The sequence below is a fragment of the Castanea sativa genome, chromosome 2 (genome assembly GCF_040712315.1).
Source record: "Castanea sativa cultivar Marrone di Chiusa Pesio chromosome 2, ASM4071231v1".
Taxonomy (NCBI): Eukaryota; Viridiplantae; Streptophyta; class Magnoliopsida; order Fagales; family Fagaceae; genus Castanea; species Castanea sativa.
The window spans coordinates 38303380-38322827 of NC_134014.1; the positions used below are offsets into that span (position 1 = coordinate 38303380).

The following is a 19448-nucleotide window of genomic DNA, read 5'->3' on the forward strand; positions in this document are numbered from 1 at the left end:
CAACCAGATCTCACCAAATCTAGGCTAGATCCAACGGATTTCGACGAGATTTGGCAGAGTTTTGCCTAGCTTAACTCTAATCAAGAACTGACTGGTACTCGAGGAGGTTCGACTACCTGAATAGACTCCTTTTACTTGTGGTCTGTGGCGTGTCTAGATATGGGAGACCCAAAGTGATCGAGTTGATTCTAAGTTAGGCACAAACCCAACCCAGACCGACTCGTGAACATCACTAATTTATAATTTGGTATAAGATGATAAGCTAGTAAACTGAAATAATATTTTAGTCAAATTTCATAAATTACTCATATTTATTAAATTATATTTATACTATTAATAAGTCTAACTTAGCATCCTATTAAATACATAAATTAAATAAGTTTATAATTAATATTATGTCTTTTGTTCAAAACTATTATCTCCATAAATATTATAGAAGAAAAATATTGATAATGTTTTTCTTATTTTTGAATATTAAAGTCTAAGTTTACTTGCTTGACTATGACAAATTTAGACTTAAAAAAACATTTTCCTAAAAAATTAATCCCACCATGGTTTATATATATATAAAAGATTAGAGAATATTGTTATGCTTTTTGATAAATTGTTAGAACAAAAAAGAAAGTCATTAAAATCAACACAATTATCCAAATTTAAATTTAAACAAAAAAGAAAATTTTAGATGCCAATTACTAGAGAAAAAGAGGGGAAGTACTTGTGGATGTAAAAGAGAGCAAAAGAATTACTATATTCTATTAATATCTAAAGGCTAGAAGCTTAACATTTATTATTGTTACTGTGGGAGCCCGAGGACCAAGGAAGGGATTGGTGAACTGTTAGCGCTGGTGTTGGGGCACCACCTACCCGAGGAGGGAATTCATCAGAGGAGAAGAGGAGAACAAACAAAAGATTCTTAGGAGTTTTAGGTGGGTAAGATTGGTTGAAAAGAGAGAATCATGAAGGGTAGGGGAAGTTTCTAGCAAGAAGTAGCCTGTTACCTCTGCATTAAATGGTGGGCAATAGCTGTATCAGCTGCATTGATGAGGAAGTGACTTGAACAGTGTAATTCAAAGTTTAGTAGCTTCTTCTATTACCTTCATCAGATGTTTAAAGGGACAGGTGTCACAATGAGAATTTGGTTAGGTAAAGATGGGGGGTCAAGATGTGAAGAGGGGGATAGTATATAAAAGAAGAGAATTTCCAGAGAGAGGGTCCAGACAGAAATATCAGAAAAAGGGGAGTTAGAGCAAGAACATTGAGAAAAGAGAGTGAACAATGTATTTTTTAGTGTAATATTGGCTTTCTTGGACGAGCTTGCATTAAGACATTTGCCTACATATTTTATAAAACCAAGCCTTTCTTCCTTATTCTCATCCTCGGGCAAAGCTCTCTCTTGTTGTTTGTTTCCCTCTTTTACAAATTTATTGGTTTGGGCTGAGGTTGAATTGTCCAAACCCATTGCTTTAAGTGGGTTTGGGCTGCTAGATTCGGAGGTCCTTACAGTTACGCTCCTATTAAACCACATAATCGTAGCATTTTAGTACACTAGGTCCATTTCGGTGTACTTATTTAAAAATGAAAAAAAAAGACAAATTTGTGTTAAGAGTAATTATCTTAAATCTGATTTATTAAAATATATAGATCTTAAACTTGTTTTTAATAATAGAGTTAAAAAGATCCTTGTAATTCAATGACATATCTTTCATTTCTTTATGTTTTGATTCTTTTCAACAAAAAAAAAAAAAAAAGAATTCCCTTCCTCACTATTCTAATTATTGAATTTAAGACAAAACTTAAATATAGTACTTAAGTGCAGTTCCTTAGATTATTTTCTTAAAATTCAACCATATGACTTTTTTCTTATGTGATGAAAGTGTATTTTAGTTAAATATAGTTACATGACTGAATTTTTTTAAAAAAAAACCTAAAAAACATCACTTAAATAAGATACGGAGACTGTAGCTAAGTTTGTCCTTGAATTCATATGTATAAAAAATGTTACGAAAAAACAAAAGTTAAAAGGGAGTTTTGGGCCTTTAAACTTTAAAGACCAAAAAGAAAAAAGAAAAAAAGAAAAAAAAGGGAAGTAACGGTAATTATGACTACTTGGCTTGAAAGTAGAAATATTAGAGATGAAGTTTATTTTAAGTAAAAACAAGTCAAACTAAACTTCAACATTTTTCACAATCAGAAACATACCATACCAATACCAATACCAATACCATAAACCAACAAGATCACCCCAGCTGTTGAATTTGGTTGTTTAGACTGTACCCATTACTAACCAACTACATCAGCCTTGATTAGATCTCTGAAAGCCTGACCCCAAAAACCCATAAATTCATAATCATATTCGTATCAACAGAGGCAGCACCTATAACTGAAAAATGGCAAGAGCAGGAGGGATAACAAATGCAGTGAACGTAGGTATAGCCGTGCAAGCTGATTGGGAAAACCGTGAATTCATCTCTCACATTTCTCTCAATGTTCGCCGCCTCTTCGATTTCCTAGTCCAATTCGGTACCACTCTCTTTTCCTTGTTGAACTACCTTCTTTTTTTTGTACTGTTTTCATTGTTTTAGCTGAATTTGCTGATCTGGGGTTTGTTTTAATTCATTCGATACTACCTTCTTTGATTGCATCAATGAAATGAATGCCAACAAACCCATTTTGTTTCTAATTCTATTTGAGCTTTCTGGGTCTAGTTTTTTTCGAAATTCCCACATGGTTGTTACAACATAAAGAATTAGTTTCTTTTTGGGTTTTGGTGGTGGTGTCACAATTTTCACTTATATTGTTCTTCTAATTCTATCTAAGCTTTCTGAGTCTAGTTTTATTTTTTTGGGAAATTCTACATGGTTGTTGCAACATAAAGAATCAGTTTTTGGGTTTTGTTGATGGTGTCACATTTTTCACTTATATTGTGCATCTAATTCAATCTAAAGCTTTCTGGGCCCAGTTACATTTTTTCTGGAATTCCTACATGGTTGGTTACATCACAAAGTATCAATTATTGGGTTTTGGTGGTGGTGTTATATTTTTCATTTATATTGTGCTTCTAATTCTATCTAAAGCTTTCTGAGTCTAGTTTTTCCCGGATATCCCACATGGTTGTTGCAACATAAAGTATCAGTTTTTGGGTTTTGGTGGTGGTGTTCTATTTTTCACTTATATTGTGCTTCTTTTTTACTCATTTCAGAGGCTACAACGAAGAGCAAACTGGCGTCACTGAATGAGAAGCTTGATACGCTGGAGTGTCGTCTAGAACTCCTTGAAGTCCAAGTGGGAACAGCATCAGCCAACCCATCTCTTTTTGCTACATGATAATGTTATTGTTGTCCTTCTTGTTGTGATACGGCTTCTCTGTAAGCACACTCTTCTCTTGTCTGTATTGTGAATGTGAACAGATTTCTTGGCTTGTAATATTGTGTGAAACTCTAATGTATTAGTATGTTCTCTTGCTAATATCATGGATTTGTTTGAGGCAGTAGAAAATTTGTGATTGTGATTTAGCTTCTTTGGGCACATTACATGCTTTTGTTGGAATATTCACGTTTGAGTGGAGTGGTAAGTTAAGCAGTGAACTCTCACATTGGATTATGATGACAAGAGTAGTGATTAACGTAACATAATTGAGCCTAACCCATAGGCTTAAGCTTCTTTATACAGTGAATGTTATGTTCAAGTTTTTTCAACTTTAGAATCTATCGATGGTGCAGATTTATCTGGCTGAGGTCACTAATTAAGAAAATTCAATATCATGTGGATGGTTTTTAATAGCGAACTAGGTGTATACTGTATATACATGTGACAATGAGCTCTACTTCAAATGGCACCTCATTCCCTTGCAACAATATGGCAGAGTGTGAAGTTGTAGATTCAAGGTTCATTGTGTGTGTGACTTACCAATTTAAAAAAGAAATATGGAATTGTTTGTAATTGAGTTTAGCAAAATCAGTATTCATACTGGTTTCACAAATATTTAAGACTAGTCTATGGTTATTCATGCACCACTCTGTCTACAACATGTTCTTTTTGGTTTTCTTGTCCTTGTAACTCTTTTATAATGAGCCATATTACTCTTGCAATTAAATTGAGAGGCCCCAATTCTTGACTAGAGGGGACACCACTTGCCTCTGCCCTCCCATCCATTGGATAGATAGAGGGAGGGGGAGGGGCTGAGTCCTTTGGGTTTTTAGTTGAACAATGGTGTCAACCTTCATTGCTTATAATTCGCTCCTCTTGCGTGTAATTTTTTCCACCTTTATGGGACTCATAACTTGATCTTCTATTGTCTATTGCCTAACCTCAACCATCTAACTTGTCATGTAAAGTGGATTCATAATATCAGCATTTTGTTTGCTGCTTTAAGTTCTTTAATCATTCAGTTTCCAGAAGTATTGGGATTTTCTTGTACGAATAGCTACAGCTCTTTTTTTTTTTTTTGTTGAGACTCAGCTACAGCTAACATATAATATCTTTTCATTCACTTGGACTTGGTTTTGAGGTTTTTTTGGTTATATGGCAACAAGTTTCTCTTTTTGTGGGTAGGTAGATGCAACATGTTTCACATAGGTAGACTGTTGATTAATCTGATTCATCTAATTATCATTTACCAACAACCATCATGATAGCCAACTGCTGAATGGTATATTTTTTCTGCATCGTTTTTATGAGCAGTGGCATCTATTAAAGGGCTAAAACTCTTCCTACATAAACATTCTGGTTAATGGTCATGGGCTACTAATGCAAATTGTAATTTAAGTTGTCTAAATTTCAGGGATTACTTTTAACTTTTAAGAGGTATTCTTATGTACAGGGCAGATGTTACTTACTCCATTAACCAGCCCAGTAAATTGTTGTGGATGACCTTTACTGAATCTGATCACTCATTTGTCTTGAAGAGTTCTTCCTATGCATGTATTTGCACATGTAGTTTCCTTCATAAATCAAATTGTCTTATTCATAAAAAGTTGACTGAGTTTCGTCACCAGCAATATCTTATTTAGAAAAAATGTTGTAATAGTGGTGGACCCTCATTAATTTATCAATTCTTAAGCTCAACGAGATGCTTAACAAGGCTGTTGTTGCATGAATAGTTGGCGTCTGACTCCCAAGACTAGCAATGCATTTAATTTTGGCAAATTATCTTGACTAAGTTAAGGCATTGCCTCGAGTTTGTTTTAACATGTGGGTAACAATGGAGGGCAAGATTTTGACAACTGATGATCTACAAAGATGGGGTATTGTCATTCCATGGTGTAGTTTGTGCAGGACATACGGGGAGTCCATTGATTATCTATTTCTACATTGTTGGGTGGCTAGGGAGTTATGGGGTTTTCTGAGCCTTTTAGGGGTAGAATCAGTGATGCCTCAAAGGGTGGGCGAGTTGTTGTTATGCTGGAATGGCCTTACAGTCAAGGACATGCTGCTGGTGTAGAGTTCAGTTCTCTCGTGCTAAATGTGGATCATTTGGAGAGAAAAGGAATTCGTGTGTTTTTGAAGATAAAGAATCTTTGGTTCGCCTTCTCAAGTTGCAGTTACTAGGCACGATTTTCTGTAGGGCATAAGGCTCGTTCCATCACCCCTGAGCCTACTTTTGATCTTCTGTCCATGCAAGATAGCTTTTTTGTATGCGGATTCTATTTTTCTTTTGTGTCTGTACTGTTATGTAGTATACTTCCTGCATACTGCATTTTTTTTAATCTTTTAAGAATTCTTACATTCTTACTGATAAAAAAAAAAAAATCTTAATTAAGTAGTTCTAATGGAAAAATAATGCAATGGAATGCCCATACTATATTCCTCAGTTGTATTTTGGCATAAATTGAATTCCTTGATATTTTAATTTAAAGAAAATTGAAAAAGCAACCAAATGCCTAATTTGAAGAGAGTATTGTGGGATTATCCCCTTTTTCTCTACTATCATCTATCATATGACATGACTAGAATGATTCATTATTCACATATCAATATCTGTTGAAAATGGGTAAAAGAAAAAAAGAAAGTTCCATCTTTCACATATTGATGAAACATCTCACATTAACCCATTTTACTATCTTGGCTGTGGAGGGGACAGGGCTTGTGTCATAATAGGCGATGTTTCTGTTGGAGTCGAAATGGGTGGTATGAGGATCCTTTTATCTAAGATGAGAGAGAAGCGATTAGAGTTGGATGTTGTCAGACTGTCTATGGATTTCATGTATTCAGATGCATTGTTTTCTATAATCAAAGCATCCTCCAGCTCCCGGATTATGTCAATCATGCATGGTCGATAAGCAGCATAGGATTCAATACATGATAATGCCACCTCCATTACTCTCCACATTGCCTCTGCATGGTACCCTCCCTTAATGCCAGGATCCACGATTTCATCAATCCTTGACTCTCTAAAATAGGACTTTGCCTGCATGCAAAGTGTTCCACTGTCAGAGTTAGTCCTCAATTAATAGGTCAACCAGCCCTCTAGGATATTTTTGATCTCTAGGGACAGATGTGAAGTAGAAATTCTCAAATTCCATGTAGGTTGTAATCTTTAGGCATCATGCAGTGTGAAAGTAGTGTAAGCGTGTAACACTATAGGTCATTGATTCATATATGTGACTTCTAAAAGGGCAAGATTATAGTCATCAAATTATCAGAAGCTAGAAAACATGAAATTGGACTGTACCCATTCAACCAGGCTCCATTCGTTTCGTGGCCTCTGTATGTTGAGCGGCTCTCGACCACTTACAATCTCAAGTAGAACCACACCAAAGCTGAAGACATCACTCTTTGCTGATAGTTGCTGTGTTGTATAGTACCTGAATGATAGATTCAAAACATAAGGAAGGCCACATTAAAATTTCCATGGCTATAGTTAACTCTCTTTGATACATAAAACCAACTTCAAGGTGAAATGGAACAATGTTGGATGCTTGGGCAGTTAAGATCTACTTAAGATTCCAGAAAACTTAGGTATGCATATATTCATGAAGAAGATTAAATTATTGATGATCATTGATTAAGTGAAAAAAAAAATCTGTTGCTCATAGAGACAGAAGTAAACAAGGTTTGAATGTTTTATATAGAAACAATTCTAAGAAAAACATTCAGACTTAGGTCTGTTCGGATACCGCTTATTTTACTGAAATTGAAAACTGATTGCTGAAAGTACTGTAGATAAAGATAAAAGTTAGTTAAAATAGTACAGTGAGGTCCATGAATAGTACCAAAAAGTACAGTAGGGCTCATAAATAGTAGCAAAAATAAGCTAAATAGTAAAATAATTATATATTTTTTCATTTCAATCCAAACACATGCTTACTCTGGATCTAGGTAACCAGCTGTCCCCCTCACTTCCAGAGATGCATTACTGTCCCCTACCTGAGGAGCATATTTTGAAAAACCAAAGTCTGCAACCTTTGCACACATACTATGGTCCAAAAGTATATTACTTGATTTCACATCCCTATGTATTATGTTACGTCTAGGAAATGTGTGAAGATAGGTCAAACCTGAATAATGAAAATACTCATTCAAACATGTTGTTGGGGGGGCGGGGGGAGGAAAGAAAATAAAAACAGTTAAATCAACCAAAACAACCAAAGGAAAGCCAATCAAGTGAAGAAATTTTGGGAAGCAACGACATTGGAAATTCCATTTTCATCCATATACACCAATTCCAGAAAAAGTAATGGATCATTAGTTCACAATAGGTCATTCCCATCTTTGTTCTTTATTGTATCTTTTAATCCATCCAATGCAACCAATTAATAAGCAATGCTTTGGAAATGCCTCTAACATCAAAATGCCATATGTTGCCCACCCATGAACCAAAACTGTTATTGAATCATTGCTCAATTTTCACGATAATTCTTTCAATCAGCTCAGTCAGTAAGACTGGACAAAGTTTCCCTACCTTTTTTTTTTTTTTTTTCTTGACAAATATGTCACTGTATTGGTTTACTCTGAAGCTGTGTTAACTTGTCATCATGTCATGGATTTATCATCTTTTTTGCAAAAGTAACTGTAGAATACTTAATTGGGGTACCACTTCTCCATCATTTCCTTTCCTCTAGTAGGTATAACACAGTAGAGTATCTCATAATAAGTACTACTTGCTAGGAATTTCATCCTGTAGCAACATCAAGTACTTAAGATATTGTGGCATGTAGCATATTAATCAAGTTTTCCTTAGCTTCTCTGTGCATTAAGATTTCCTTTACAGCTTCTCTTTACTTGTGAATTAGAGCAATAAAATAATAAAACTGAAAACCCATTATACTTGCCTCTAGCAGCACCTAGAGCACTAGAAAGTCTGGTTGGCCAGTCCAGAAATTTTCTTTTTGCTGGTTCCCCTGGGAACAAACTAGTGATTAGACATTGTTGAATATCAATTGATATCAGTCAGAATAGTCAAGGCTGTAATAAGTACCATAGAGGCGATCTTGTAGAGAGCCATTAGACATGAAAGGATAAACAAGAATTTGTTGGTCCTTTTCGCTACAATAACCCAGAAGAGGCACTAGGTTCTCATGCCGAATCTCTGAAAGCAGGTTTAGCTGTCATACATCATTAGAGTTGTCAGTGGACACATTTTTAAAGCAAGTCATACTTCTGGATAAAAAGGGAAATAATGAAAATTTTTGGTTGAATAGTGTTTGCGGAAAAAGAAATAATAACAAAACAAAAAATAAATAGATTCCATTTATTCATTTTATTGATAAAAATTAATGCAGTTTGTTACCAGAAGTTCAGGGTTTTTTATTTTTATTTTTTATTGGGGCGGGGGGTAGGCAAGAGATTGAATACTTTGCACTTATGCGGAAAATTATTCAATCCTGTTTAACTTTAAAGATATAACATGTTATGATACAACTTTCTAATACATAAAATAGATTATTACCTCATTCTCAAATTCCCGAGTACCCTGAGTGGACATGGCTGACCGAACCTTCACTGCCACCTCTTGGCCATCAAGGATAGTGCCGCGGTAAACAGACCCAAATCCTCCTTCACCTATCAATGTTTTGTACTTCTTGGTGATGGTCTCTATGTGCTCTAGGGTAAATGGCTCAATAGATATCGACTTTATACTCATATCATCTTTGCTGGGCAGGAAAATAACTACGTCTGTATATTTTGGGAGAATTTGTTGAGATGAACGCAATTGACAAAGCTAAATATACAGCTGAAATTGGCCTCAAGTAGTTATGTAATCACCTGATTGACACTATCTATTGTCCATACTATTGAGTGAATTATGAAAGCATAGTAAAATAGCGGTTGTTGTGCACCACCAGGAAGACAATTTCCTTCCATATGGATTCATCATCTATATGGAGGGTATAATAAATCTATTGTTTTGTAGTCATCCCCTTGGGGTTTAGATGATAATTCTTAATTCTCATCTGTGCTGATGTCTTCCTACTAAGAGGATAAGATTTCATTTATGTATTTAGAGGATAAGATCTTCATTTGTGCTTTAGATCTTCTTTCATGCTTTTATCAGTTTATGTATATTCTCCCAACAAGATTTCAGAGATCAATGGGTGGAGAATAGATTAGTTGACTTACTCTCAACCATTTGGCGTCGTTTCCCATCAAATCTTCCTTGAGGCCTCGTCTTTCTTCTATAAACACAAACCAAAATGATTCCAACCACAACAGTAAGTAGGAAGGATCCACATGCAACAGTGCCAATGAGAATTGCTGATATATTTTTTCCAGTATCACATTTTCCGTCGCTGAAAAATAGATTCCAAATTTCAGATTTCCCATTCTTCCACACATCCATTTTTTCATTTTATAGATAATAGAATTCATACTCTGTATTAAGTGTTGAGCTTTTGAAGCTATGCCCTTTGTCTAACTGGGAATTGCATCCAAAAAATCTGGAGCAAGCACATAATTACTGAATCAATGGAAGTATGTTTCATAAACAGGAATCAGTTTAAAATTTAACAGACATATACTAGTTTATATATGGCACAATAATACTTTCAAAAGAAAACTTACAGGAATTTCAAATATGGCAGTGAGGTAAGAGATTCTGGAATCTGCCCCACCAGTTCATTGTTGCTTATATCCCTGGTAATTATTATAAATCAATGAATGAGTGAAACATGATATTTCTGATGTGCAATACTTCAATTAAGAAAATTACTCATGATACTAATTAGAATCTAAGTGAAGGAAGAAATGAGAAGAGATCTGTAGAACATCTAAAAAAATTGAGCTAGTGGTCTCAAAATATTTGTTCGGGTCTAGGGCTAGCACATCCACATTGCACTCGTTTTGGAAATGAAAAGTCAATTTTGACAGACCCTCAGGATATGAATCAGATGATTAACCACTATACTTGTAGATAAAAAGAAAGACGATAACTGTCTAAAGGTAATGACTGTATAGAGCAATAACATATTTTATGCCCGTCTGTAGACGTTGGCATATGTCAATGTGATATGATATTGCTATCTATAAACTGTCTACTGGAAATTTTACGAGCACACTGGGTAATGTTGTCGGCAAGTCTTAAATAGAAAACATATGGTACTTTCAAAGCATCAGTAGAATGGGTGCAGTATTATGATACCCAACACCCCCCATAGAATCTAAAGTGACACACTCGATCCACCTATAATAATTTCTATAGCTTGCAGAGTAAGTAGAGCGCAACGCTATGAAGCTTAGTCTCTATGGTAAGCTAATATGCAATTTTGTATAAGAAAGTTCCATAGTTGGGAAGCCGGACCTGGAGGCTACCCATCTAGCTCACACCCTCACACCTACAAAGAATCCTCCCTAGTATAACTTCTGGGACAAATTTATCAGAATCTGATGTAAAAATGATTAACATTATATGTCAATAGATTGATATATCACCAAGCTCAAGGGAAAATGGGATGTCCCATCACTCTATAATCATTGCGGGCTTAGCAGTTCTTATACATTTCTTAAATGAGTAATTATCCAGTATTTTGGGAGTACAACGACATGATACTCTTTCCTTTATATAATTATGAGTTCTATCAATTAAATTTATGTTGTATCCACTATTTGTCTGAGAGGAGTGCCACGTTACTATACTTTAAGAATACCTAATAATTTTTCATAAATTCATCTATATATGTAAATAATGTCATATTATCAAAATTTAGAGGATTTGAAGGCTATCATGAATAATAATAACTAACACGAATTGATTAAATAAATATTTACACTGATGTCAACATGGAGTAAGGATGAAATTCTGGGATAGTGCCATTGAAGTGATTGTTGCTCAGATTCCTGCTTATCACAAACAAATTAAATCAATATATTAAATAGGATTTACTAATGTATGCCCTAAGAACATATGTTAGTAAACCAGTTTAAAAAACTTTTTATGGAAAAATGAAAAAAATAATTAACTGATTTGACAATTTTTTCAATTTTTCATAAAAAGTTTCCTAAAATAGATTGTTACTATATGCCTTAAGGGCACACATTAACTGGACCTATATTAAATAATCACAATCCTAGCTACTCAAGAAAAAAGGAGAAAATGACAATTCAATAGAGGACAGTAGTTTGATTCCTACAGTGTTATTATGTTGGCCAGTTCAGTGATGCTGGGAGGTATTAACCCTTTAAGTTTACTTGAAGAAAGATTCCTGGAAGAAAGATTCCTGAAAGAAAGTGTGATATTGAACAATACTAAATCATTACCCATTCAACAAAATAGCCCCAAAATGGCACCAATACAACTAGAGATAAATATAGGTGAACATAAGCACATGCAATTGAACCTATTAAGAAGTAACACATTTAAAGGAAGGATAAAATGAACTGGACTTACACATCAGTGATGATAATTGAACCATTATAGGTCTCACAAAACAAACCAAGCCAGGTATGTGGAACACATGGGTCTCCAGACCAAGTATCCAACAGTTTATTGGCTTGATTATATACCAACAACTCATTCCTTGCCTTTGAAATCACTTCCACTGAAGACCAAAAAAAAATTGTTAATGGAGGACTTGGTTAGTTATATTTGGTAAACTGAACTCATGCCTCGTGGGTGCACTTGAACTTAAATTTGGTAAACTGAACTCACCATCCTTTTGGTTAGTCTCTTGAACCCATGTTATGCGCTGCAAGATCTCATAGGCATTGCAAATGGGCCCAAATGCAGACCCAGAGGCCTTGCTCAAGGTCAAATTAAGAGACCCATTTGCCATAAAATCCCAAACCACCTCCCTATAATTAGACCCATTAGCCAATATATCAAAGGTCCTCATTATCCTTAAATTGTTAATGTAAATATCAAACATTCTTTGCCCAGGTTTAACATTCTCATTGAGCTCAAGGAAGTAGAGGAACACACGGTACCCACTGTCCACTTTGTCGAGGTCTTCGTGGAACTCCAATCGCTCAGAATCGTCTAGAGCTGTTTGTAGGACTCGTAGAGGTGCATTCACATTAGTAGCAGTGTAGTTGGTAACATTAACAGAGAAGGATGATGTTATGGTGGCTGTTGAATTTGTACTTGGTTGCCAAATTCTGTCACTTTCGTCATGTGGGTACCTGAAATTTGCAAATGTCAAGCATAGGCACATGAACTGGACATTTGGTCTAGGTGACAAGCACTACAAAATAGGCAAAAGGAAATGGGAGTCGCTCTTTTTTTTTTAGGAGGCAAAGATGAAAAAGGGTTTACCTTAAGAAATCACTTTTCTTTCTCTACTCTATTTAAATTTTATTTCATTATTCATATCTCTATTTTTGTTTCTTTCAGGTAGCGGCTTGGCTTTGCTTGGTGGGGGTGGCAATTTGTGTATAGTGAAATCAATTTTAGGGTTGACAATGTTGTTGAGATTTCCAATTTGTGTGGGTTATTGTGACTAGGTTTACTATCCATTTGCGATGACTTATTGTTAATTTTTTTAATTTATTTGTAAAAATAAGTTGGGTAAAAAAAAATTGTACTTAGAACAAGTAAGACTTAAATATATATATATATATATATATATATATATATATATATATATATATATATATATATATATATATATAAAAGGTATTTTTAGATATGATAAGATTGAACCTATGCCTACTCTATAATAATTATTATTTACCATCCATCCAAGACATCAATGAACTTATTTTTTGTGTAGGCATATTCATTATTTGATGACAATAAAAATGATTTTTTGTATATATATATATATATAGGTATATTCATTATTTGATGGCAGAAGATTTTATTTTTGGAATCTACGAATATTATATAGATTTAAAAAAAAAAAACTGAATTCTATAATTAATCCAAACAATACACACAGTCACTTGGCCTAATTAAAAATACTCTTTTCTTGCTGAGGACACTAAAAAGCCGTAGTAGGCAAGAAAACATCACAATGCAATCCACTGCTTACTGTTTCTGTCGTGAAGCACCTGAGAGCATTCTTATTAAGATGGGCAAATGGTATAAATGCTAAAATTTAACCCCAAAACACCAAAAAACCAACTTCATCAAACATTTCAAATCTCAAAAATTTTGAGATACTGCTATAGTGAGATTGTATCAATACAACCTCACTGTAGCACAAATCTTAAACCAAAAAATATTTTTTTATTCCAACGGTAACTGTGCGTGTATTTGTTTTTTATTTTTCCTTTCTTTCTTCTCTCTCCTCTCTCACTTTCCTTTTCTCTCTTTCCTATAGCTTCTTTGTTTCTCTCAGGTTCATGGTTTGAGCTCCTCCCCTCCACGGTTCGTCAGTTAGGAACATCAAAACCCAAATGCCTTCAGAGTGTTGCCGTCAATATGGAGGTAGAGCTTGGCGGCGGGGTGATTTGATTTTGTGGGTTGTAAATTTGTGATTTTGAATTATGATTGGCGTGGGTTTGGTTGTGGGTTTGTGGTTTCGGATTGTGATTGGCGTGGGCGTGGGTCTAGGTCTCTGGGTTGTGGGTTTGTGATTTCAGATTGTGATCGGCGTGGGCGTGGGTCTATGGGTTGTGGGTTTGTGACTTTGGATTGTGATCGGCGTGGGTCTCTAGGTTGTGGGTCTGGGTCATAGTGGGTGGTGGTGCAGTGGATCGGCGTGATGAGTTTGCTTTGGTGGAGGTTTGTCGTGGTGGGTTTGTGTGTGTGTGTGTTTTTTGCTCGCCGGCGTGATGGGTTTGCCTCTCTTTCTTTCTTCTTTCTTCTCACCGATCTGGGTTTTGTGATTGTGATGGTGGTTGATTTGTGATTTGGAAGAGGAAGGTAGTGGCTGGGCCATTAATTTTTTTTTTGGTGTGGTGGATTTTGGTTGCTACAGTGGAGGTTGATGCTGGTAGTGCTGTGGCGGAGGTGGCTGTGACTATTGCTATTGGATTTTGTGGTGGTTGTGGGTGGTGGGTTTTGTGGTGACTGTTGGTAGTGTGGCGCCGGCGGTGCTGTGAGAAAGAGAGAGACAAAGGCGAGAGAAAAAATAAAAAATTATTGAAAAATAATAAAGAAACAATATTTAAATGAAATGGTAAAAAAAATAGAAGTTTTGATATATGTTGTATTGTAAAGTGGTGTGTTATATGTTATAAAATTGGGTTTTGAGATGGTAAATGCTAAATTTTTTAGAATACTTGATAAGAATGCTCTAAATTAAGTTTGTTCTTTCCATATTCGCATATAATACTAGTATCGTAAAATAAATTAATATTACAATATGATAGCAGAGTGGTGATTGCAGTGTGGGAGTGGTAGCAACTTTTGCAACTGTAAATTAATGACAGTGACAACTATATATATGAGAGCTGGTGGTGTTGACGGTGATACAGTGAAAATGGAAGAGGTAGTTGTAGAGTTAGTAAGAATGCTAGTGTATTAAGTGGATGTATATCGATAAGTTACACCGACAAATAGCAATGTTGGATTTCAGAGTTTGAGGGCTAGTTTGAGTAAAGAAATAATTGATAATAGAGGTGATCAATAAGAGTCTAAACCCTAGGAAGGGTATGCTGTATATATATAATGAACTAGATTTGAGGACATCCAATGTATATATGGACTAGTTAGGAATAGGGAACGATACATATTTTTTTAAAAGAAATGATGGTTTTCAAAAAGGCATTGCATTCTATAATTTCATAAAAGCAGACCTAACTGTCTGTGCTTATATATTTTTTTAAGTTGCAAAACCAACTCTTCAAGAAGGTGAATAGTAACCATGCAGACTTCATGTCACAACTTGTTAATATACTTATAATAAGGGTTTTGATTTTGACTATGAGAAAAAATTTCTATGTATTGGATATATGTTTTTTATTTTTATTTTTATAATGCATAAATTTCACAAGGTTATAAGATTGAGCCATACATTGTAAAGATGATGTATATATTTAATGAATGACATAATTGTTATTTTATAACACATCTCTTTGAAGCTTATATTATAGTCCTTAATGATCATTTTTTATTTATTTATTGGAAAGTGTATATTGTGGGCACACACTTACTCACATAGTACGCTTTCCAAAAATAAGAGAAATTGCTTCATGAAAAGATCTCATGCTTCATGAAACAGTTTTTCTTGTTTTTGGAGAATGTGTGTACTATGTATGTATTAAGTGAGCAATTATTACATGCTCTAGGAGCAATGCTTCCTTTTTTCACATGAGAGATGGGATCCACATATAAGATCCACCCCTCATGTGAGACGAGGAAGCAATGCTCCCGAAGTACCTAAGTTTTTTTTTATATTAAGTACTGTGCACTAAACATGTCTTTTTCTTATTTTCTTTATAGACCGGCTTCAAAGGAAGTAGAAGCATACCTGATGGCCCCTGTGCCCCCCACATCTACTCTACTAACCAATTTCAAGACGGTAGAAGAAGACTCCTGCAGATATTCCGAAATTTTCAGTGGCCTTAGTTCAACTTTTGAAATGTAAGGATTTCCGATATCCTTCTCTAAGCAAAAGTCTATATGATCCTCAGTAGCTCTAAAAATCCCCTCCACTGTCATGTCCAACGAGCTCATGACTCAACTTATTGGGGTAACACCAACCAAAACATTGAAGGAATTATTAGGATTTGTGCTTAGTAGATCACCATAAAGAAATGTACCCCTAACTAGATAGTCTTGATCCTTGACTGTGGTTAAATTATAACATCTCTTCCCCGAATCTGGCAAATCAGGTATGTTGAATACTCGGGTTTTATTATAGCCCTGATCATTATTTACAGCTGCCTTGGTTTCATTTTGGCAACCTGTTCTATCAGGGAACCAGCTATCATCTGGGCTCCAACTTATATTTTGGTCTATAAAGTTTGAATCTGCGCAGCAAGCTAAGCTCACAAATCCTGCATGAAGTTACATTAAAACAAAAGGGTTTATATATTGGGTTAACTTGGAATAACTAGAACATATAAAAAGTAATTTTACCAAAACGTTAATTATGTATAGCTCAATGCAAATTGTCTTTGTTAAGGCCACATCTTATACAACCTCAATATGCAACTAAAAATTATAAATTTCTTCTAAATATAGTTCCCTATCTTTGCTAAGTCAATATGCCTCGGTAATTATCAAAACTATTATCACATGGATCTAGCAGCTAACAGCCTTGAGCTCATGATCCCTTGCATAATCCATCAGTAATTGATCTTCATCAATTCACAAGATCGACCTTTCCAATTATTTCAATGGACTACACATGCATTTTTTTTCCACTCACTAAATACAGGATATATATATGTCACAATTTTTGCAGTTTGACTTGCTACCTGGCCTATATGAACTTTTGTAGCTTATTATTAGATATATGGATCATTCTCCCTATACCTAAATCTTAACCCAAATCTCTTTCATTCAAAAAAGAAAAATACCCAGATCTTATGGATTTAACTTTTAAATGAAAACTGGATGATTAACTTTCAACAAACTTAATACTTATATAGAATCCTATGAAAATATTAAAAGAAACCCTTGTCAATAAATCAGTCATATATAGCATCATTGATGATCTAAAAAAAACACGTTTAAATATATATATACTAACCTTCTTGTGCACAAGTTGATTGAACAAGTAAGAAAAGGAAACACGCAACCAGTCTCAAAATCCAACTATCCGATCCCTCCATCATCTTCTTATCTTAAAATAAAGTTGTTCCATCGGGTCATGATATGATCAACCAGCTTTTTCTCCACCAACTACCAAACAAACTCTTTCTTAAATCCATGATCACAAAATTTTCTTACATGGACGCTCCATGGTTTTGAACAACTTTCCAAATTCTTCAGATTTCCAATAATCCAGATAATAAACAAAGCTTCTTTGCCAAAGCTAGCTCCCACGTTCTAACAAGCAAAGTCCAAAAGTTGTTTTTATTTTCACAAAAGAATCATTATAGAGCCGCTGCGACAAAAGAGCATCAGAAGGATAGAAGGGTACTAGAGAAGAGACTTGGCAACATGGGTTTGACTTCAAGTGTAGGAATCAATGGAGCTAAGGCAGGAAGATGAGAGGGCTTTGTTATAGAATAATTCAAATATGATTAGCATTTTAGTGTTTAATTAATCTCTTTGGTAATGCAATGTTTAATTATTGATTATATAATATATGTCGTTTTCTAATGTTGGTTGGGGTTAATTAACTATATTGAACTAATATGGCTTAAAATAATGAGCAGGAGCGACTCTTCATCGGCTCATCTTTGTCCCTCTCTTTGTCTGTTACCATGGATGAAACATCATGGAAATAGTTAGTGACTTCTCTTATTTTATTTTTATTTTTTTTTTTTGTTGAGGAAAATAGTTAGTGACTTCTCTAGTTAAACGCATATATACTGTACGGTTTAGTACTAATCATGTATGTACAGTAAAAAGGGAAATACTCGCTTTCCTGCAATCAGTACGCAACTCTTACTACTAGTTCTCTCTGATATTTATTCCAGAAAAAAAGGAAATCTTTAGGATATTTACAAAATGAGTTCTATATATAATATATAGTATTTTCTTTTCCTGCTATTTAAATTTTTTTTTGGCATAATGTATAAGATTACTAACCTAATCCATATATATATATATATAAGAGAATATTTCATGAAACAGTCTCATGAGCCATCTTTTAATTGCATTTGAGCTCACACATATTGTAAAAAAGATGTTTTATTATGAGACCTCTTGTAAGATAAACATGCCCTTCTTGAGGCTAGAAGTCTAGAGTCTAGAACCCTATTCACCCTCGCGGGTGTGCACATAACCTTGTGAATGCTAGCTAAAATGTGATTAGTAAAATTTTTGGAACAATTAATAGAAGAGTAATAATAAGGATATTACAAATTTTTTTAAATTAGCCTTACAAAATAATGTGTTGATTTTTAAACCCAAAACAAACAAAGAATTAATTAAGATTTTTTTAATAATATTGTTGATGTGATACCAATAATACTTTTTAGAATAAAATTTATAACAATTTTAGGAATAAAAATCTTATATTTCATTCTTAGTGTTCTATTTTATACTTTACTAATTACAGTATGCCATTTGTCTAATTTTAAAAAAAATGGCTTTGTTATAAGGAAAAGTTAAGGAATTTATGGCAAGTTGCAATTGTCTAGTAGAAAATGTAACACTTAGAATGAGATAGATGATTTTTATTTGTAACTTTTAGCATTCCAATACCTAGCATGCATCAAGTTAATTAGATATAAACCATATTTAAACCCACGATATACAATTGATGAGATATTTTATATCAACAAAATAAGCCATTTAATATAAAAATATGACATTTACTTAAAAATTCATGTGAAAATTTTAATTTTGAAGCAGCTTTGTTTTTATTGGTTTGGGGTACAACGTTAATAATTTTCTTTACAGAAATACAAAGCGTAATATGTCAATGGTATTATAAAACTATGGTCATATTACAATATTGTGGTTATTCAAAACTTTTGTCCACTATATCTATGCTATAGCCTATAGTATTCTAAAAACAACAACCAAAAAAAAAAAAAAAAAAAAAAGAGAGAGAGAAAAAAGATAAATCATAAAATGGTTGCCAAATACCTTGGTTCTCAAGCACATGGAAATGGTTTGCTATAGCCTATAGTATTCTAAAAACAACAACAACCAAAGAGAGAGAGAGAGAGAGAGAGAGAGAGAGAGAGAGAGAGAGAGAGAGAGAGAGAAAAGAGATAAATCATAAAATGGTTGCCAAATATGTACCTTGGTTCTCAAGCACATGGAAATGGGTTTGGCATAACAAAGAATAAAAAATAAAACTTGATTTAAGTAAGTTATAATCAGCTCAATTGGTAAAAAAAATTATTTTTTAAATAAAATATTTGAGATTTAAAGTATGCTTACATTATAAATCAATTGATATCTAACTTAATGATAAAATTTATTATTATAGAGTGTAAATTGAAATTTTACTGTATCTCAAACCAAAAAAAGAAAAAAATTCTCAATTGCACGCGTAGAGATT

At 34.1% G+C, this 19448-nt stretch overlaps 2 protein-coding genes across 2 annotated transcripts; one reads left to right on the forward strand and one right to left on the reverse strand.

Annotated features, from left to right (window-relative positions):
- The first annotated feature begins 2158 nt into the window (after positions 1-2158).
- Positions 2159-3495, forward strand: LOC142625830 (protein BRICK 1). Its single transcript, XM_075799555.1, has 2 exons — positions 2159-2520; positions 3200-3495. Exons 1-2 carry the CDS (start codon positions 2388-2390, stop codon positions 3322-3324), a joined length of 258 nt encoding a protein of 85 aa, XP_075655670.1. The 5' UTR covers positions 2159-2387; the 3' UTR covers positions 3325-3495.
- A 2301-nt stretch (positions 3496-5796) lies between these two features.
- Positions 5797-17489, reverse strand: LOC142625829 (nodulation receptor kinase-like). Its single transcript, XM_075799554.1, has 15 exons — positions 17016-17489; positions 15789-16317; positions 12083-12552; positions 11822-11972; positions 11565-11651; positions 11203-11271; positions 10000-10071; positions 9810-9875; positions 9559-9728; positions 8888-9114; positions 8417-8543; positions 8271-8339; positions 7307-7496; positions 6671-6803; positions 5797-6406 (listed from the first exon to the last, which is right to left on the reverse strand). Exons 2-15 carry the CDS (start codon positions 15992-15994, stop codon positions 6056-6058), a joined length of 2388 nt encoding a protein of 795 aa, XP_075655669.1. The 5' UTR covers positions 15995-16317; positions 17016-17489; the 3' UTR covers positions 5797-6055.
- Between the last annotated feature and the right edge of the window lie 1959 nt (positions 17490-19448).